The 22,886-nt window shown below is 40.1% G+C and overlaps 1 protein-coding gene across 2 annotated transcripts in view; it reads right to left on the reverse strand.

Annotated features, from left to right (window-relative positions):
* wnk3 (WNK lysine deficient protein kinase 3) overlaps positions 1–22,886 on the reverse strand; it is a 56,067-nt gene that overhangs the window by 29,013 nt on the left and 4,168 nt on the right. For both annotated transcript variants that reach the window (XM_088993532.1, XM_088993524.1), the window contains exon 2: positions 14,476–15,488. In XM_088993532.1, the coding sequence (XP_088849658.1) occupies positions 14,476–15,156 (681 nt within the window). In that variant the 5' untranslated portion in view covers positions 15,157–15,488. The remainder of the gene's footprint in view (positions 1–14,475; positions 15,489–22,886) is intronic.

Raw genomic sequence — 22,886 nt, forward strand, 5'->3', positions numbered from 1 at the left:
ATGGCAGGTGTTTTGCGATATAAAACAATCAGATGGAGATAACTGATTTCAAAACATTTTCCTTTTCAATGTGGCCTAGAATTTGTACAACTCAGTGAAGTAAAATTAAACAACTGAAATGAAGTGGGTGCTCAAGTGTATCGATCAAACAAAAGCTGGACTAGTCACCATGCAATTGCAAGCAGTTAAACCTATGGGGATGGGGGAGGCGCTTGGTGGGTAGGTGTGGTCTCTCAGTTTGGTGCTGTTGGTGACTGGTGACAAAGCAAAATGCTGTTCGTGTGAGTGTAATAACTAGATGGGTGGGACTATTTTCATCGGCCCACTTTCCAATGAACCTTTGTTGTCTGTTTTATGCAAAAATCAAACAATTAAAAAAAATATTTATAGGCACAATACAATAAAATCAACATTAAAGTACTAAATTAACTTTCATAACATAAATCATGCCTGTATACTGTATATATTGTTAATTATTTTCACAAATCTGAACTACTGAACATTACTTGCGTGGATCTGTTATTCTGAAAAAGCATTGACAAAGTCTTGAAAAGGCTTGTTTTCTTTTTTTTTTGTGGTGGGTGCAATAGTAAAGGCTCAAAAATGCATGCGGTTTTGGGGTTTTCCCGAAAGGTTACCGAGATGCAAGGAGCATATTTGTACACAGCACAACAAGATTACATCACAGGCACTGTGTAAATGGAGTCATGCATGTCATGAATTTACAATGGGAGCAGAAGACATTTTGGAGTGTGGAAAATGTGGACATTTCCTGTCATAAGGTGAAAATGCATTGAACTGATATTCTCATCATCATTATAATTTTAGATGTAATGTTTTAAATAACAGTAATGGTAGGATTAATTGCTGAGCTTTTTTTGTCATCCAGCATCTGCACTGATTTGGAAGGCCTCTAGATGCCAGTAGGCACACAGTGTTGCACCAGTCCCAAGGTGTCACCTGAAGGTTGGATCCAAGAAATTAGTGTCCACTAAAGTGTATGGGGGGATATCCAATCCACTTACATGATAACAACAATAATTGGGAAAAGCAATGTTCCTTTTACTTGAAAGATACAATTTGTAGGGCACACTGAGCATCACCCAACCCCTCGATAAACTAAGGGAGGGCCCTTTGTACTGTACATCAAGTCTAACGACACTGGATCTCAAATCAAAAGAGCACTGCGTTGATGAATATGAAGAGGCGGTCATGGCATAACAATATTTTTATGCAAAACCATCAACCATCCCTAAAAGCATTTGAAATTTTGTAGGAAATCCTAATGTGTGTGCTGTTCTATTTTTAAATGTCTCATAAGCCACCGCTGTTAACTGATTAATCTGTGAGCACAAAATCCAAAGAATTTCAGTGCCTTTGGTCAAGGGCTACAATCTCAGACATTTGTGAAGTTTCCTCTGAGAATGAATGACATATTCTATCGTTATTGTCTGCACCAAAATCCAACAGACAAATACTCAGAATATCTAAGAGGCAGATGGACAGCAGCACAGGCCTCCCTAAAAATAGACATTGTGGTAATAGAAAAGCTTTCCACCGATCATTTCTTTAGCCAAGTTTAAATAAGTATATCTAAACAGACACAAAAGAGGTCTGAACGGACTATAATAATAATATAATGTCATATATTACATATTATAATATAATATATAACATATAATATAATATATAACATATAATGTAACACAGGATCCTGCTTTCGCGACAGATCACAATGTCATCTGCAAACATCATGGTCCAAAGAGATTCTTGTCTAACATCGTCTATCAGCCTGTCCATCACCATTGCGAATAAGAAGGGGCTCAGAGCTGACCCTTGGTGGAGTCCCACCTCCACCTTGAATTCCTCAGTCACACCGACAGCACACCTCACAACGGTCTTACAGTCTTGATACATGTCTTGCACGGCTCTGACATACTTTTCTGTCACACCAGACTTTCTAATGCATTACCACAGCTCTTCTCTGGGCACCCTGTCATACACTTTCTCCAAATCTGACCTTTTTTGAACTTCTCTATCAGCATTCTTAAAGTAAACACTGCATATGTCGTACAGGGAGAAGAGACAAAGAAGGTGGAGGATTTTAAGTACCTGTGGTCAACTCTCCGGAGCAATGGAGAGTGTGGAAAATAGGTGAAGAAGCGTGTCTAGACAGGCTGGAACGGCTGGAGAAAAATGTCAGGTGTGATGTGTGATAGAAGGGTTTCAGCTAGGATGAAATGAAAGGTGTATAAAACAGTGGTGAGACCAGCCATGATGTTTGGACTGGAGACAGTGCCACTGACGAAAAGACAGGAAGCAGAGATGGAGGTCGCAGAGATGAAGATGTTGAGGTTTTCTTTGGGAGTGACCAGGTTGGATAGGATCAGGAATGAGTACATTAGAGGGACAACTCATATTCGAGGCTTTGGAGAGAAAGTCAGAGAAGCCAGACTGAGATGGTTTGGACATGTCCAGAGGAGAGATAGTGACTATATCGGGAGAAGGATGCTGAGCCTTGAACTGCCAGGCAGGAGACCGAGAGGAAGACCAAAGAAGAGGTTTATGAATGGTGTAAAAGAAGACATGATGATGGGGGACACTGATTCGCTGTGGCGACCTCTGACGGGAAAAGTCGAAAGGAAAACGAGGAGTGACATTTCCTTCTTTGTATGCTTTCTTTTGGCCATTTCATTCAGAATGCATTTAGTCTCCTTTTGTGGAAGTACTGCTGGAAACAATCATTGCACCCCCCACCTCCTATCTGTGAAGTGCCATCAACAGAGCGCCAGGCTGCTCTTTGTTGCACTATTTATGGTGAAGAATAAGTCGCAGCTCACCGTCACTCCTGGCTTCAGCAACTACCTTAGGTAACGCTTGTGTAAACATGGCTGCCCAAATTCAAATGTGTCAAGACTGGTTGTCTACCCCCACCTAGGATGATTTTTTTTGTCATTTTATCAGTGATCACCCCGCCTGTTTGTGACCTCTGAGCAACTTGTCAGTCAAAGCATGATCTTGACCAGGGGTGGGCAAACTTTTTGACTCGCGGGCCGCATTGGGTTCTAAAATTTGACAGAGGGGCCGGGCCAGGAGCATTTAGAGCAGGGGTGGGCAAACTTTTTGACTCGCGGGCCGCATTGGGTTCTAAAATTTGACAGAGGGGCCGGGCCAGGAGCATTTAGAGGGAGTGTTTGGGCCGGAAATACTAAACCTAAAGCATTGAAGGACAACCGACGCCTCCCGACAAGTTATGTCCATAATTAATAAAATCACTTCAAATGACTTTGACTGAGCGTATTTTACAAAGATTCCACAGCATATAGCTATAGTTTAAGTTTTAAGACTTGCGCTGAATATTCACTAAGTCTTGTTTTCGAGTTGATGACGATGCCCATGTGACGTCACGTTTGGACCGCCCCTGACCGAGAAAGCGACACACAATGCATTTTGGGTACTTTGTTTGGTCTGAAAACTTCATGTTGATCCGTGTTGATGGCGAAATTAGAAGGAAAACACATAAATAACGCCATGGTGAATCGTTGTGTGTTGCACCAAGACAACTATTTGATATTCGCTGACACAAATTCCCAGCTGACAAATCAGTCCATTTCCAACGGAGCTTGGGCGCAATCTTCTGCATTTTCTGGGTGCTACATTGCTGTCATTGGCGGCTCGAATTGATATGGGAGGACTCCTTGAATCAATCGCAAACATTTATGGTTTCCTCTTCAGAACTTGAATCATATTCATAACTGGATGAGTAACAAGAAAACATCTTCTCCGAATCTGAAGCCATTGTTTTGATTCTCGAGCAAGGCAAGACGTCATGGCGTGATGTCACGAACAAAGGGGTGGGACCTTCTGAAACTGGCCATTTCCGGATTCATTTTGAAGTCATTTTTATTGGTGTTTTTCATTTAACTAAAAATATCAGCCTGCCTGATTTGGGTATTATAGATGCTATAAAACGTTTTTAGAATGTCAGTGGGAAACACAAAAAAATGGTTCCGGTTGTCCTTTAAATGTAGTGTGTACAAACCTCATAGCACAGTAAGAACCCAATTTATTAACTGTCTTTCAAATCTGAAAAATATCCCTGATCAGTTAATAAATTTGTCTCAAGGAATATGGCGTTTACATACTATTTCACAGATACTTGGAGGAGGAAACGGAAATAGATTAAAATAACATATGCACTGTGATTCATCAAGATTGCGTCTGTTTTAATACGTTTTCATTGAAGGGGCAAAGTTAAAGAAATCAACATTTATTGAAAAATGGAATCACTTTCAACATTCAAAACATATTATTCCACAACGAAATATTCAAGCTCAATAATACCTACTTGTGTTAAATTCCGTCAAATCATAGATGGTTTGTCCTGACCGCGGGCTCAACAAACTCCTCACTGAAAGCCCTCGCCTTCACGCGCAAACAATACACGTGTACCGTCGCCGAGCACACAGACATCGGCAACCTGCAGTGAAATTTGCATACTCGGCACGGCAGCCAATCAGAAGCCTGCTTCTTTCTTCCGGACTTTCGCAAGCGTTATAAAGTCGTCCAATTGCATATAATTTTCCAAAATAGATGCACAGAACCTCAGCCCAGAAGAAAGATTCAAAAGAGGCTAACAACATATGTGACGCTACAAAACGTAAATTTACATTAAACCGTGACTGTAAAGTGTACGTGAGACTCATGAAAGGGGCTGAGTGGCTCGTAGGAATCAATCCAAACGTTGCATTGTGCACCACAATGACGATCGACTGCTGCAGCAAAATCTAGCCATGCTCATTTACCGTAAATTAAGCAAGGTAGTATTTGTACTCGGTACATTCTTGATTAAAAAAAACGTTATACTTTGTGACAATGTTTTTTAATGTGATTCGTTGTCTCATTGTGTTTCAGGTTGTGAAAGATGGGGCAGGCAACTTTTCAGTTATCTGCCCTGTTGTCCGCTAACTTTTTGTCATGAGTTTCAGACGCTGTTTTTACTATAATTTGGGCAGGTTCGGCGGGCCGGATTAAAAAGCCTAACGGGCCGTATGTGGCCCGCGGGCCGTAGTTTGCCCATGTCTGATCTTGACTATTGAGCTCAAGACGAGACAACGCGTTCAACTGCCCCCTCAGCATCTACGGTACTGCGGCTCCCTTGTGCAGCATCACGCCCTATTTGAGTTCACACAGAGTTCAAACTCTGACAAGACAGAGAAAACACCGCCTACCCCATCCAATTGTGACTGTAATACAAAATCAATGATTATTTGGCAGATGCGGACAGTACTTGAAAGCACTAAAACATCTACAGTAAAGTCTCGTTATATAGATATTCAAGGGAGTCCGAAAAAATATCGATATAACCGGGACTATCGATATATCCGACCCTGTTTGCATGTAATTTTCTCCGTGCGTGCATAGAAATAGTATCGATATAACCGGGACTATCGATATATCCGATATCGATATAACGAGACTTTACTGTATTTGGGAAAATACAGTGTAAATTATTAGATGTCATCAACATACAGAGGGATACTTCCATGTTTATGTTGATCATCAGTGAATTAGTAACATGAGAACATAAACAAGGCAAGTTCATACAAGAGAACCTTTGTTTTTAAATCCCCGGTCCAATTATGGTGCATTTGATTCCGTAATGTGCAACTAACCATCCGGCATTTGGCAATCCAAGGTGGCGGGTGGTTGGGATTAGATTACTGTAAACCACAACAGCTCTTGGTAACAAGATAGAAAGCTGGAAAAGGGCTGCCCCACATGCTAGATTAGAAGGGCACGCCACTAGGCCAAGTTCACCAACTATGTGAACTGGATTAACAATCTCATTGGCCCGTTGAGTATTGATTGAATTTGCTCAACAAATCTGTCACTAATCTAGTTGCTTCTGTCTCTTGAATGTGGTTTTATATTTGTTTTTGTCATAATCAAGCTTTCAAATCCGAATATGAATACAAACAAAAAACACATCAGGCTCAGAGCGCAGAGGTGCAAGGTTCGATTCTGGCACCGACCTTCCTGTGTGGACTTTACATGTTCTCCCTAGGCACTCCAGTTTCCTCCCACATTCCAAAAATATCTATGGTAGGTTGATGAGGCACTCCAAATTGGAGGTGTGATTGTGAGCATGAATGGTTGTTCGTCTCTGTGAGGGCTGTGCGAGTGACTGATGACCAGTTGAGTGTGTAGTCTGCCTCCCACCCCTAATCAACTGGAATAGGCTCCAATACACCCAGCATGAGTGATGTTAAAAATGGATGGCTGGATAAAGTCAGTGACCATTGTAGATCCCAACCAGTCATCTGATCTAAAGCAAACAGTGTCAAATGTGGGTTTTATTTTGAACAGTAATTTTACATTGCATTGATAAAATTGGTGCAGTTTCCTTTTTATTTTAGGCAGCTACAGTAGCTTTGTTCTTAACACACCAGAGTACTCCATCTTTTTTGGTTTGGATTACTGCAACACATTATTATTTTAGAGTTAGCCATCCTTACCTCAAGTGTCTCCAATTGCTCCAAAATGCTGCTACTCTCCTACAAACTGGAGCTCGTAGGACAGAATATATACAGTATTTTTAACTCGCTCCCTGTACATTTTAAAGTCAGATTTGTATTTGTTATGCAGTGCTTTGTTTATAGTGCATTCTCTATAAATATAACAAAGTCGAGGTAACGAGTGCGACTGCTTAAGAAACCACTACGGGACGAGAGAAAGTTCTACAAGTGTCCTGTGATTGGCAACCAACCAGTCCTGGGTGTACCCGGCCTACTGTCCAAAAACAGCTGGGATAGGCTACAGCACGCCCTGTAACCATTGTGAGGCGTAACGGATTGTAAAATGGATGGATGGATGCATTTGCGAGCTCCAGGCTGTGGTCTGTCAAAACACAGTATGTTGGGTCAGTTTGGATCGATTGGGTTCACTGCCAGTGGATTGTATTTTGTTTCTAAATGTCGGCTTTCATCAATACTATGTCACCAGATTACCTCAACTCATGCAAATGGTTCCTGGGTGATCAGAACCAAATGTTGTTTGTGCCGAGTCATACTGGAGGGGTGATCAATCCCACCTTGAAGGATTTTTCCCCCCCTTGAATAGCATTTTGTTTTCGAATGGGGGAAAGTCATCCTTTTTTGTGAACTTTGTTGGTCTGTGAAACCCCTTGACACACTTTTGTGGTCTGTATAATTATGATGATTTAAGAACAAACAAAATTAATCATATACTTGTCTTCTCTATCTTCTCAGCTTTAGCTTCATATTACATATTTATACATGCCAAATCAGCAATAAAACCGAAAATATATTCTCTTGTAAACAAGAAGCCTTTTGAGAACCTTGCTGCCGAACCGTGTTTTTTTTTTTGGAAAGCACGAGGTGCAGATTACATGATGACAAAACTAATCCATGTACTTAATGGCCTTAAACGGAGTGTACAGTATGAGCTGCGTTGAGCTACTCTAGTCTGGGACAGCTGGGTTGAACCAGTCTGCTTTCTGCTGCTGCTGGTATGCTGTCTGTGCAGGGCTTTTGTTCCAGCCTGACAGGTCCCCGCTGTAATTAACTCCCTGGATCACCCTGCACGCTCACTCACACATACACAAATTATGGATAGCGAGAAAGGGAACTGGGGCAAGCAAGGCTCACAGGCACACATAACCAGAGCATATTTTGTTGAAAAAAAAAATCATACATTATGTCATCGTATTACCTGAGCAATTAGTGCCCCTCAGTAAATATCATTTTAGTCAGCATCAATTAATTTACCTTGCCTTGTGTGTTTTGCCTTTTGCTTTAATTTTTTGTTTTTTTTAGGAGGGGGGCGTCTTTGAAAAGACAACAGTTGTAAGAGAAAAATATCCAACAGACTTTTAAATAAGCTCAATCACCTTCGAGTTATGCTACATTCTCTTGTCAGTTGTTATACACTTTTTGAGGATTACAGACAAACTTTCTGCAAGTGAAAAATGTTCGCCACCAGCTTGCATAACTATAATTTCTTTTGCCATTTCTTCCTATACACTCTTACTGGGTTGCAAATATTTTTTATGCATCCAACAATTTCCCCTCAGTTTTGCTCTGTTCTCATTCTCATACAGAGAAGCTGGCACACACCGCACACGTTGCATTTCTGAATTTCCACATTGAATCCAACAAACAAAACAGGACACATTTCCTTTTGCCTTGTTTCAGTACTTTCAGTCGTGCGACAGAGGGTGCATTCTCAGTTATTCTATTACAGTATAAATCATAGGCAATAAAACGCACACTAACCTGGGTGTTTTTTTCAAAAGGAGTCTCGTAAAGGTGTCCTGTATGCTAAAGTAAAAAGTAAGAAACTGAGGATGACTTTATTCGTACCACAAATTTGATTTCTGTGATTTTTTTTTTTTTACTTTTGATATAGTATTAGCAGTTGTAATTTTTGGTCGGGAAACATATTGACGATACATAACTTGTTATGATGAGTTTTTGGACAGGTGTGGAACTGTTGGTATAGGAAAGTAAAAAGTAAGAAACTAAGGCTGACTTTATTCGTGCCACAAATTTGATTCCTGTGATTTATTTCTTTTTTTACTTTTGATATACAGTAAAGTCTCGTTATATCGATATTCTCGGGAGTCGGAAAAAATATCGATATAACCGGACTATCGATATATACCGATCCTGCGGCATGTAAATTTTCTCCTTGCGTTCATAGAAAAAGTATCGTAATAAGCAGTACTATCGATATAACGAGACTTTACTGTATTAGCAGTTAACTTTTTTTTTTTTGGGGGGGGGAGATATTGTCATAACATAACTTCTTATGATGAGTTTTCGGACAGGTGCGGAACTGTTGGCTGTCAGGTGCATGTCCGACGTTGGTTATTGTGGTCCAAGAGATACTCAGGGAGGCTGTGTGAATGTTCAGAAGCATGGAAAAGTGGAGTGAACATTGATTATGGCCAGCAACGGTACTCAAAGCCGAGTTTCCCCATTCAAAGAATAATTTTTTGTGACACCCTGAAATTATGGTTTGAAAGCCAGTGAAAAAAAATTTACCAGCACCTTCTTCAAGGGCATATCCACTGATCGCTCATGTAAATGTGACATTTGACTCTCCCGTTCTCTGCTTGTGGAATTTTACAGTAAAGGGGAGAAGAAATACTCTAAGAGCAAAAGTGTCTGTCCCGTGAACTTTAATGTCAACTCCTATGCAGGGTTTCCCCTGTCTTCTGCATATCTGTAGACATAGCAAGGTACTCTCACAAAAAGTATGAACTTGGAAACAGTCTTCATTACTTAATGTAATCCTTTGTCTGTTGTCCGAATCACTGTGAGTTAATTGTAATCTTCTTGCTATCAATCAGACTCAAATGTCATTGTGCTTTAATTGCACAATTAATGCATATAATGTGCAGTAATTTCATCTGTGCTATATGTCATGCATATTAGCATATTTAACAATAAAGCTGACTTTGACTTTGAATGGACTTTGGTAACCAGGAGTAAATTGTGCAGCTTGTGTGGCAAGTGTAGTAAATATGGGGCTGGATCCAACAGAACCAAGCCTTGTAGTGCGTGTGTGTGTGTGTGTGTGTGTGTGTGTGTGTGTGTGTGTGTGTGTGTGTGTGTGTGTGTGTGTGTGTGTGTGTGTGTGTGTGTGTGTGTGTGTGTGTGTGTGTGTGAGTGCTTGCGCGCTTCAGTTGCCGCACTATAAGAATTAGCTCAGAGGACACAATTAACAGGACAGTTAATTGTAATCTTCTTGCTATCAATCTGACTCAAATGTCATTGTGCTTTAATTGCACAATTAATGCATATAATGTGCAGTAATTTCATCTGTGCTATATGTCATGCATATTAGCATATTTAACAATAAAGCTGACTTTGACTTTGCCTTTGAATGGACTTTGGTAACCAGGAGTAAATTGTGCAGCTTGTGTGGCAAGTGTAGTAAATATGGGGCTGGATCCAACAGAACCAAGCCCTGTAGTGCGTGTGTGTGTGTGTGTGTGTGTGTGTGTGTGTGTGTGTGTGTGTGTGTGTGTGTGTGTGTGTGTGTGTGTGTGTGTGTGTGTGTGTGTGTGTGTGTGTGTGTGAGTGCTTGCGCGCTTCAGTTGCCCCACTATAAGAATTAGCTTAGCAACGACTTCCTGAGAGAAATGCCATCGTAATCCTTCATTTGGCTCATCTTTTTCCCACTCCGTCTCTCAATTTTTTCCCCTCACTCTTGTACTGTTTCTCTGACAATTTCAATGTTTTCTCTTTCACTACATCCGACCAACAGAATACTTTACATGAGACAAGATAGATGATCATTTAAAACAGTTGCTTTCAAACCCACTCTTAAAAATAAGTGATAAAATGATGATAAAGTGATGCTGGGTCCGAGAGGACAGTCATTTCAACTGTGCTGTATGTCATGCATATTAGCATGTTTGACAATAAAGCTGACTTTGACTTTGACTTAAAACATGCCCATACAAAAGCCAACGGCAGAGTTCACTCATCGATGGAGGCTGAAATGAAGTTTAACGAGGTGTGCTGAAGGCAACTATTTTGCAAGGTGCTGAGATGTTCAGTTTTCACACCTTTTCACAAAAAGTTAATGGGTATAATGAGCTGATATAGCAATCTACAATTTTACTCATGGGTCCTTCTTATCAAATCGTACAAAATATAACGTGGCATGGTGTTTCCAAAAAATGCTACTGAAAAAAGATTGAGAATCCTTTCAAGCAGAAAGTAGCAACTTGGTGGAATCGATGCGCTAAGAGGGTTTAGCAAGCTTTAAATTTGATGATAGGCCAACATCAACGCGATCATGACAGTTAAACACAAATTATATTTTCCTTAGAATAAGAACGTCACATGAATCTCTGGTGGCTACTCTACCACCACATAAAAAAGGTCTTATCGAACGACTGTAAAGTGTCCTTGAGAGTTTTGAAAGGCGCTTAGAAATTAAATGTATTATTAATGTTAAGCAGATTCCTTACTTACAGACAGTGTATTGTAGGTGTTCAAATACCTGACATGTTTCGGCGACTACTTCCGCCTTCGTCAGAGTGTCACGGATGTTGCTGTGACGCGCCATTTTCAGCTGGTGTTGCTATGAGGGCGTGACCTACCTGTCAGAACTGCAGGCAAATGTATTATTATTATAATGGCACACAAAGCCAAAGAAAGAGCAAAGATTTAATCTACTGATTCTGATTAAACTGAGGTCATGTGATGTGTGATGATAGGTCACATGACACGTGTGTCAATAATAATAACAATAGATTTCATTTCTAAGCGCCTTTCAAAATTCTCAAGGTCACTTTACAGTCACAGGATCAGTTTATCTGCGGGTGAGCACCGGCAGCCACACACGCCTGCGTTCACTAAACCCGGAAGTAACTCAAATAGATGGAAAGCTAGCTAGCTAATGGATATCCAGTTATCTAGCTAGACAGCTATTAGATAGCAAATAGCCAGCCATCAATGCAGCCAGCCAGATAACTCATTCACGAGCTTGGCAAAAGGTCAATTGATCTCACACTGAAATTAAACTATAATTTTATCATAATTAATGAATAATTTTCTATGTATGATTCTTGTAACGTTTTTGTTTTTAAGCAATGGGCTGGTCCTCTACTATGGTGTAAGGCCAACAAGCTGTGTCGGATGTGAGTAGTAGACCCAATGTATTTCATCAGTGCTTGAAATAACGTCTGCCCGGAGGCCCGGAGCGTACAACTTATACGTCGGGCGTACAACTTTCAAAATGTCTTGGCCCAACAATTTCGTCAAGAATTGTTTTTTTTTTTTTTTTTTTTTTTTAAATCAAACGTTTGTTTTATTCGATAAGGCAAAAGCTACAAGCAAATTGCCACAAGCCACTTGGACTCCTTCTTCTAAGCGCCTTTCAAAACTCTCAAGTACACTTTACAGTCACGGTATAGTCCGAAGCACGAAACAGGCTTCTGATTGGCTGCCATGCCGAGTATGCAACGCAATACAAACATTGCATTGTGCACCATGACGACAAATGACAAATGGAACAAAATCTTCAGCAAGGGATATTTACCATAAATTAAGCAAGGGAGCATTTGTGGTTGGTACCCCCTTAATTAAAAAAAAATCCCTTATACTTCGCAACAATGTTTTTTTTTTTTTTTTTTGCGATTAGTCGTTTCATAGTGTTTTTCAAGTTGTGAAAAATTGGGCAGGCAACTTTGTGGCCGGGCAGGCAACTTTATGGCCAGGCAGGCAACCTTTCATCGTTGTCTGCCCTGGTGTCCGCTAACTCTGTGTCATGAGTTTCAGATACTGATTTCATGTCTTAACAATTCAAGCTGGCTGCTAGTTGCCAGTCTAAAAGTGATGAGGAGGACAAGGTCCAAACTCAATGCACAAAGCTAGCAGTCAAATGAGGGTGGCTGCAACAACACTGCTGTGTATTGTACTTTTGATTCGCCTTCGCAAGAATGTCTCCCACATCTCATGTTAATTACATGTTCCAATGTTCTCCATTAAGCTGCTGCTTTCATTTGCATCTCCTGCTTCATTATATTCAGCAGATAACATTGCTTGTAATAATAATACATTTAATTTACAAGCGCCTTTCAAATCACCCAAGGACACTTTACAATTAAAGGAACAATAAACACCAGAACAATAAAACCATAAATAAAATGAGAAATAATAAAAGAGCTGATTAAACTAAACTGTGAATGCAATTTTAAACAGAATTTGAGGTGGGATTTGAAAGTGGGTAGAGAGCTTGTGTTCAGTTTGTGTCGCATGTTTAAACTGCCCCAAACTGATGTAGTTGTCATGGCTTTAAAAAGGGTTAAAAATAACTATAAATTAATAGAAAAGACACTTGTGAAACAGCACACAGCTTAAGAAATATAGTCATGGACCTCATTGACACCCTGAATTGCTCCTTGGCATGCTGGGATGTCACGGTTTAAAGGAAGAACTGCTGTAAATTCAACTCACCAAAGGTCCATGACTATTTTTCTTAAGCTTTTATATTAGGTAACTTTCTCTGCGCCTGAAATGCCGTGTTTTCTTCACCTGCACCTTGTGTTATTATCTGACTCATGCTGGCGCTAACTTGATCGAATGATTTTTTTGCACAATACAACGTGGGCGCACAATGTCCCACTTTGATGGGTCTTGAATAAAAGACAAATAGGAAAGAAGAAAGGCAAATAAAGACTGACTCTTTTGTGACATCACTGACGACCCAATTTTACAGTTTTGAAAGACACTTATTTGGCATTAAGGCAATTAAGTCAAGCCCAACTATTTATAATAATGATAATAATAATAATAATAATATATTGATAATAGTAATAATAATAATAATAATAATAATAATAATAATAATAATAATAATAATAATAATAATAATAATAAATTTTATTTCTAAGGACCAATTCCTTCTGGGAATAGTGAATAAGTAATTATATTCCAATGATGTTTAAACTAAGGCTGTCAGTGGCAGATATTTGTTTTAATTCAGAACTTTTTTTTAATGTTGCATTTCATTATATTTTTTTCCCGAAGGCACTGTTTTACAATTAATTGTCAATACAATGACCAAACAACAACACTTGGGCAAAATCATACAAGAAGAAATATTTTCAAAACAGCAACCCTTTTTGAAACTGATTCACTTTTGGTTCGGTAATGGTTTTCCATGTTTTTTTTCTTGACAAATGTCTTACTTTGATCAAAGAATAGAAAATCATGTTTTCATGAAGCGACAGAAAGCAAAAATAATAATCACTGTTGAGAGTCTCAAACAGAGCACTTGGACAATTTTAAGTTGAACAATGGCTCTAAACGATTACAGTATTTGATGAACAAAATAGTTGTGGATTAATTTGGCAACCAATGTAATTGTGTATTAATTGATTCATTTTCACACTTCTGGTTTAAATTGTAAACACTGGATATAGATCACATATTCAATAGAAGAGGTTGGAAAACTTCTGTTGATTTGGATTAACAAAAAGCAGAAGGGGACAGTGTGAATGAGGATATTATCGCTGAGAAAGCACGGCAACTTCACGCAGTTATCATCAAAAGGCAACTACATCAACGAGAATCACAAAGGTATCACAGGGAATCAGTGCATCGTCTTCTCTCACACCAGCTACCTTCATGTGACAATATCATCATTATAAGTAAATAAATAAATAGATTTTCCTAAAATGTATTTTCCTAAAATGTAAGAGACTATGAAGCTGTGCTAAACACAATTCCTCCCAAGCAGACCAAAATAAACTTTCAAGATAATTCTTGTTAGCCAGATATTTGAAGGTTTAGCACTTTTATGGATTATACAATCAGCGGATCTTTTTCAGTGATAGGCTCAGGATCGGTGCCACAATACAAAAGCATGAATTTGAGAAGAGTGAAGGACTCATGGGCAAGGGTTCACTGTAGAAAATCAAAGTTGTGATACCTGAAGTTCACACCAAGCCACCTCCACCCAGGTTTCAGTGTCGAGGCCTTTGTAGACGGTCTTGAAAGCTCCTCGGCCCAGCTCGATGTCAAACTTGAGGAACCTGCCTCCAGGAGAGGTGGCCACGGCTTTCATCTCTGCCTCCTCCTCCTGCTCACGCTCCCTCTCTTTCCCCTTAGGGGTGAGCGAAGAAGATGGGCCATCCTTTCCAGGCTCTTGGTCACTCGGGCAGAGTGGATCCTGGTGCAGGCCAGTGCAGGAAACGGCTCCTTGCTGTAGGGCATTGCCGCCGAAGACTGGATCAAAGGAGTTAAAATCCATCTTGGCCGGGCTGAGCGGAGCTTCTGCAAGAGGCACATCATGATCCTCCTCACAAATCTCCACGCTCTTCCTGAAAAAGCACTTCTCCTTCCTTTGACTTTTCTGGCCTGTGTCAAGCGGCAAGGTGGGCATTGGGAAGAAGGTTTCAGGCGTGAGGCAGGTAACCATAGCCTCCTGATGAGCCTCTCCTGTCATTCCACAGCCTTGAGCCTGAAATGGGAGGATTTCGGAGGGGGTGCTGCTTGACCTGTCCCTCTGTGCATCTGCACCACCCTGCTGCTCAAAGTCCTCCTCCATCTGTCCATCTGGTTTCTCGGATGAGTCCTCTGTGCCTGTGGGCTCTCCTGGGTCGGTAGCCATGGAAATTGTTCTTTTTTTTTCAGTCCACCGAGACCTCCTCTGTATCGTTTCTCCTCTGTCAGTCCCTGCCTATGTCTTTCACTAGACTTGTTTTCTGTGCTCAAACTATTGATGCAGAGCAACCTTCTTTCCTCTCCTGTTCAACATTTCTTCAACAGTAACCAGAGAGTGATTTATGTCCTAACTGTCCTTTGAAATGTACTCTACGTTTTTCTCAAAAGCCAGTTGAGGCCACAGATAAATAGTCCTTCAAGGACTTGTGAAGACACTTAAGTAGGCACACACGCCTGCCAGGAGCGGTGGAGCTTTCTAGGGACTGTTTCAGTTGAAGCCTATAAGACAACAAAAACAACAGACAATTAAAAGGCAGAGAAGCACCATCTTGTTATCAGGTAGTTGCCATACTATTCTTCTGAAAGCAATATAATTCATTTGAGCCCCTCTTCACTTCCAGTGGGATGACCATTAAATAGAGCTGACATAATTAAAATCCATTTAACAGCTCAATCAGAACCTTCAGGATGACAATGCATGTAAGGGGTGTTCACGTGGCACACATTTGCATTGGTGCTGTGTATTCCCAAGCAATAGATCAGGGGTCGGGAACCTTTTTGACTAAGAGAGCCATAAAAGTAAAATATTTAGAAATGTTTTTCAGTAAGAGCCACACGCACGCACGCGCGGCCGCTTTTCCACTAAATGTCAGAATGTATTATTTAAAATAACTTTGTGATAGTACTCACCGTTAATGAATGTTTTCCGTTCCTCGTGATTGGTAAAAATCCAGGCAAACGATCGGAATGAAATTCAACTAGCCGGTCCAGAGGCGAAGTTATTGCTAGCTAGCCTGCTAGCCTGCACACTGCTGATAAGCTTCCACACTATCTGCAATATTCTTCTCGCAGAAGTATGTTGATGCTAATGTTAACATGGGGCTTGTTAAAATGTCACTGACATTCGACTGTTTCATCGATGGAATTGTTTCATTGCTAATTAGAATCAGAACATTTTCTCTCCTCAAAGGCGAATGCTCCGGTGCATTCAAGCTGAAGTGCACTCGGGCTCATTTAAAGGGGCGTTTACCTGTTTCAACATGACGGCCATTATCATCCAATCAAAATGGCGCTTTCGGCAAACCTAGGTCAGTGTCATCTAATCAAAATTGCGCTTTCCGCCAACTGCAGCCCCAACAGAAAATGAACGGTGAAAAAAATGAGAATATGTATTTAGTTTTATGCATATGCAATCCTCAAAAGAGCCATATATGGCTCGCGAGCCATAGGTTCCCGACCCTTGGTCTAAGAGTTCATTCTTTGATGCTGACTGAAAAGAGGTCAGGGGAGGTGTGCTGACGGTGTGCATGACATAATGATGTCATATATGAATGACAGTTTCAACTTCAAATAAATGCTTGGGTTTGTACTTGAGCAGGGAGAATGTGGTCCCTCTTTCAGGGTAAGAGTATTGCCACAGAGGAGGTGAAGAGCGGGATATGTTCCTGTTTTGTGATTGTAGAGAGTCCTTGAGAGCTTTGAAATCTGCTTATAAATAAAATGTATTATTGTTATCATTTTTATTACAGGTCAGTATAAGAACTCACATTTACGACACCTCACATATTACTTGACAACCAAACGTGGATCAGTGAAGATTCACTGTGGTCAGCTAGCTCAGTCTCAGGTTGCAACACTTCTACCCTGCATCCACCAGTTTGCACGTGACATGGAAATGCCCTCTTGCTTTGCAGACAAGCGAAATCAGCACTAAGTCTTGGCATTTTATTCCAAAATGAGAGAAAAGTGTCACGGATGCTACTCGCGTGGAGACAAAGCAAGCGACTAGTTGTCAGTCATCGGCTGTTGGGAGAGCAAGTGCCTTGAGGATTCTAAAAGTATGAAAAGGGCTTCCAGCTTTGCCACATTCCATGATGTTGGGGAAAACTATCATTAGTATGAAACAGGTGGCTATGATGTAACCTGATTACAGAGAAACAAATCATATACTCTGGATGAGAAGGTTTCTTCAGCCGTCATCTGTACTTTTTTTGAAGGCGTCGGATGTCCGGCACCTTCAAAAAAAAGTACACATGACGGCTGAAGAAACCTTTTCATCGATGGACCACTCCTGTATGACTGAGTGCTTACACAGACATATACTCTGGACTTTTGTCCCACAATCTCAGAGACGTTGTAGCGTACAATTTAAAGTTGGCATCCAGTATCTGAACTGTTACTCACCTCAAACCATCTCAACTATATTTATAGAACACTTTCAAACAGACAAAGCTGCATAAAACGTGCTGTAGATGGACAGTATGAAAATCGTGACATCTGAGAAAATTCACTTCTTCGACTTTGCATTTCGGCTTTTCCTTTCAGGGCCCGCCACAGCAGTGTCCTCCATCTAACCCATTTTTGTGCATCCTCTTCTCTCACACCAGCTACCTTCATGTCCTCTTTGACAACATCCATAAACCTCCTCTTGTGCCTTCCTTTCGTTCTCCTGCCTGGCAGTTCAAGTCTCAGTATTCTCCTCCCAAATATATTCACTCTTTCTCCTCTGGACATGTCCAAACTATCTCAGTCTAACTTCTGACTTTTTCTCCAAAACCTCTAATATGAGTTGTCCTTCTGATATACCGGTACTCATTCCTGATCCTACAGCTGAGAAAATACACAACCATATATATCTGTGTGAAGTCCATCTCCAAAACCATCCAAGTTCTTCTGAATTATCCCAGATTAGTGTGGTTCACTTGCATGAGAATACTGTTTCTGGCCACGTGATTTAGCCATCAAACATATTTTAAGACAAAGTTAGAAAGTCAGTAGAGCTGCATTGTCAGCGTAGATTCGCATTGTGTCTGACGATGAGTCCGCTGCATTGGTCACATGAAAAAATTAGGTACACCCATTGACAAATCTTGCTCAGCAGCTTGGTGATAGTGTTACCACCACCAGTTAAAATGCTGTGGAGACTTACTTGAGAACCTGCTTTTTATATTCACACCGAACGAAGGGTGCCTCTCACTTTGTCGCGAAGCCCAGAGGAAGCTTTGGTTGTCATGAAAAACGAAAGCCATGCTCAGCGGTGGCTCAAAAAGCGCACGGACACAGTGATGCCATTGGCTTATCATTGTATGACATGAGATAATTCTTCCAACCACAAAAAAGTATACAAAATAAAAGTGCTTTATCCTAGTGTATTTGATAGACAATAGATAGAATAGAAGTTAGAATATGTAAGGTTTCAAGGTTAGCACAGAGAAACTTGGGGTCAATCTGAGGTGAACAGACCCAGCCTGTCAACCTGTCATCTTCATGTAGGAGATACGGCGTTGGACATAATTTAGTACTTGGTCAACTCCTTCACAGACATGAAATGTATTATTAATATTATCAGTTAATGGAAAGGACAACCAATTTGAATGTCTACATTCTGTTGTTTTATAGTTGTTGTTGCTTGGGACGTCCAGAGGTGTGGTATTCAAATCAAAAAGAATATGATTTACTAATGTATCACTTAAATTTGCATACACTCTCAATAAATAGTTTGGATGAGGGCTGCAGAAGTTGGGCGTAGGTCATGAATGGCTATGTCCCCTGCCGGCAGTAAAAGACAATCTTCCTGTGTTCAGTGTCCATTAAACAAAATATCAACAAACAAGAAGAGTCCAGTTGCTTGTATATTAGATCTTTGCAAAATGTCAGAGACTTTTAATTAAGACACCAGTGGGTACCTTTCTTAATCTAACGGTGGGAACACAAACACAATTCATCGCTAACTACAATTGTCTTACAAGTGGCAAATGTTATTTTAACAGAGTAGTGCGCACAGGAAGAGCTTTGTACATTGTGAAAAGACAATAGAGATTGTAACTGTAATCTGAATGAGGACATTCAATCGAGTGAGATGCTATGATAAAGCACTGACTGGGAATTTATCTTTGGGGCTTGAGCAGGATGTGGGGACTATTCCAGTTGAACACACCTAATGATACAAAATGCAAATTGCCTTGGAGGAATGAGCCTATTGGCTATGTCCTCGGGGAAAGGAGTTGCCATGAAATCCACATACCGGACTGAGCTATCACAGAACATCAAACTAGTTCAACCCATCACTTTGTTGCAAACCGTGCGCACAATCACACACACACACGCACACACACACACACACACACACACACACACACACACACACACACACACACACACACACACACACACACACACACACGCACACGCACAGTCTCCATTCTGTCCACAAAAAATGGTAAACACTGAGGCAAGCTAAAACAAACACTGGGCTTCTACTTTTTTCTGTGTTTTTTTTTTTTGGAGGGGGGGGGGGTAGTGAACAAATTACAGAAAAAATAAATACATTGGAAATATTTTCATACCAGTATTATCTTGCCAACTAAAATGCTAGCTGCTCAAATTAAGTTGCACAGACTGTTAAAGTCCTTTTTTTCTGTGATGCGTTGTTTTTGACTGCAAAGCTAAAGTTATAATTTACATTTCTTTGAAACGGCTCCACTGTTAAAAGTTTCTAGACAAAAACAGGGTTTTCTGCTATGCACAATGTGAATTAAATACATTAAAACTGTTGAGCATACAAAAATGGAAACCAAAGGGTTATTCATTACAATACACAATTTATTTTATATAGCTTGCAGCAACTCTGCTGTATTTAAATAATTGACGACTACATGTTTTATGTTAGACTTCATAACAGTTTTTTAAGTGAACATTTATCTTCATTCGGGGTCTAGATAAAAAAAAAAGTGTTGAGGGGGACAGGAAGGGATTGGCATTGGACAGTAGAATTAGAAACTGGGGAGCTGGAAGAAGAGGGAGAGAACAAGGGGCTTTCGAAGAGGGGTGGGAAAAATGTGTGTGAATAAGAACAATAGAGAGATAAAGAGGGGAGGGGGGCACAGACAAAAGAGGGATGGAGGGATTTTGTCTAATAAAATATTTGCTCGGGATGAATGTGTGAATGAAACCAGCAGCTACGGCTAAATGTGTGTGCCAACAAAGGCAGCTACTGTAAAGTTGATTCGAGGAGGAGAGGGAGGTGCAACAGAATGAGATAAAAATAACAACTATATTGCCCATGTTCACTTCATTGTGAACTTCTTATAGAGTCTTTAAAGATAGTATGTACTGTACATGTATTTTCTCACAGCCTCTTGTCCACAATCACATTTGGATGTCATTATTATTACTTGTCGACAATGTCTGTGGCTCAGTCTCATTGCTTGGTGATGTAAATACAGTAAAGTCTCGTTATATCGATATCGGATATATCGATAGTCCCGGTTATGTATTCATATTCGGATTTGAAAGCTTGATTATGACAAAAACAAATATAAAACCACATTCAAGAGACAGAAGCAACTAGATTAGTGACAGATTTGTTGAGCAAATTCAATCAATACTCAACGGGCCAATGAGATTGTTAATCCAGTTCACATAGTTGGTGAACTTGGCCTAGTGGCGTGCCCTTCTAATCTAGCATGTGGGGCAGCCCTTTTCCAGCTTTCTATCTTGTTACCAAGAGCTGTTGTGGTTTACAGTAATCTAATCCCAACCACCCGCCACCTTGGATTGCCAAATGCCGGATGGTTAGTTGCACATTACGGAATCAAATGCACCATAATTGGACCGGGGATTTAAAAACAAAGGTTCTCTTGTATGAACTTGCCTTGTTTATGTTCTCATGTTACTAATTCACTGATGATCAACATAAACATGGAAGTATCCCTCTGTATGTTGATGACATCTAATAATTTACACTGTATTTTCCCAAATACAGTAAAGTCTCGTTATATCGATATCGGATATATCGATAGTCCCGGTTATATCGATACTATTTCTATGCACGCATGGAGAAAATTACATGCAAACAGGGTCGGATATATCGATAGTCCCGGTTATATCGATATTTTTTCGGACTCCCTTGAATATCGATATAACGAGACTTTACTGTATGTGGATAGAGTGGACAGTTGTTACATGGTTATTATGATAATCCAGTTACTACGGTGCTCTTTTTCATCTCCGGCCGGCCATTTTGCTATGTTTATATCGATACAAAAGCTGTTTAAGGTGAATCGATATTTGCTTAGGGGTTTCTATACGGTACCACCATTATCGAAATCTGTATCAGTCGCACAGTTGGTCACGTGACTTTGTCACATGACCAACTTCCGTGTCTTGCGCAGTGTAGCAGAGGCCATTTTCTACCATTTTCAAATGTGGCGAAACGAAAGAATTGTGACCTCGGAACGAAATACTGCACAAGGCAATCGTGGGTGTTGAGGAGAATCCAACAAGGAGGAAATCCTCAATTGCAAAGAATTCGACGTGCCGCAAAATACTTTTTCAACGTGGTTGAAGAGTAAGGATAAAATAAAGACTGCATGTGAAGCGTTGGACTTCGGACCTGTAGTCTTCTTATACAGTACACAGTTGTTTGACACCAATTTCAACCATGGGGAAACGAATTGTGATATCCGAACAATGTACAAGGCAATCGTGGCTGTGGGGGACAATCCAACAAGCATCTCCATCGCGAAATAGTTCGACGTGCAGTTTTTCGCAGAATACTTCATCAACGTAAGTAATGTAAACATTGCAGTTTTCATTTTCCACACATGTATTTAATTGTGTTGTATTCAGATATCTAGATTGCATGCAAGAATCACTGTTTCAAGTGTACAATATCAACAATGTCGAGTGATATTCAGAGTCACGATTGCAAGAGTGCGTTATAAAAATAATAAACGATGTTTTTATTTAATGCATAAGTTTATTTTTCACTTCACTACAGTACAAAAGCATGCAAGATACGCAATCCATAAACCCAATGAGAAGATTACATGCCATATCAAAGATCCCCCATTTATTGCCCCCGCTTCATGCAGTACGGCACAGGATCGGACATATCGATAGTACGGTTATATCGTACTATCGTACTATATCTAAATATTTTTTTCTGACTCCCAAGAATATCGATATAATGTCATATATATATATATATACAGTAAATATATCGATATTATATATCGATATAACCGGGATTATCGATATATCCGACCCTGTTTGCATTTTCTCCGTGCGTGCATAGAAATAGTATCGATATAACCGGGACTATTGATATATCCGATTCGATATAACGAGACTTTACTGTATATATATATATATATATATATATATATATATATATATATATATATATATATATATATATATGCACACAGTATATATATTGCATATTGTTTTCCTGCGGCCACACTCTAACGCTGTGACATTTTCTGGCTCTCAGACAAGCGCACAAGCCAGCACATGTGTCAATGAAGAGAGGCTTGACTCCACAGATGCCAATCAAATGGCAAGCGAAAGAGTGTCACCTTCGTAACCGCACTTCAACAAAACAACAATTTACCATTAAAGACCGATAAAATTTGTGCTAAGCATTTTGAATTTAACAGAGCTGGCATTCTACAACAACTGAGCAGCAGTCTAGGGAGAGGAGGGCAAGTGCTTCAAGAATTTTGCTTAAACGCCTGGCAATGTACAGTAAATCGATACAGGAAGCTAAAGTATATGTTAAATACAACGAGTGTAAGTGCAGTGCAGTGCACTGTATTTTGCGTCAACATCGAAGATGATGCCTTTAAGTCTACAGTGTATTTTGACATGAGCTGTCACTCTCGCGGCGCCACA

Source organism: Hippocampus bargibanti, linkage group LG01, assembly GCF_051943395.1.
Source record: "Hippocampus bargibanti isolate YZ-2025 linkage group LG01, ASM5194339v1, whole genome shotgun sequence".
NCBI lineage: Eukaryota > Metazoa > Chordata > Actinopteri > Syngnathiformes > Syngnathidae > Hippocampus > Hippocampus bargibanti.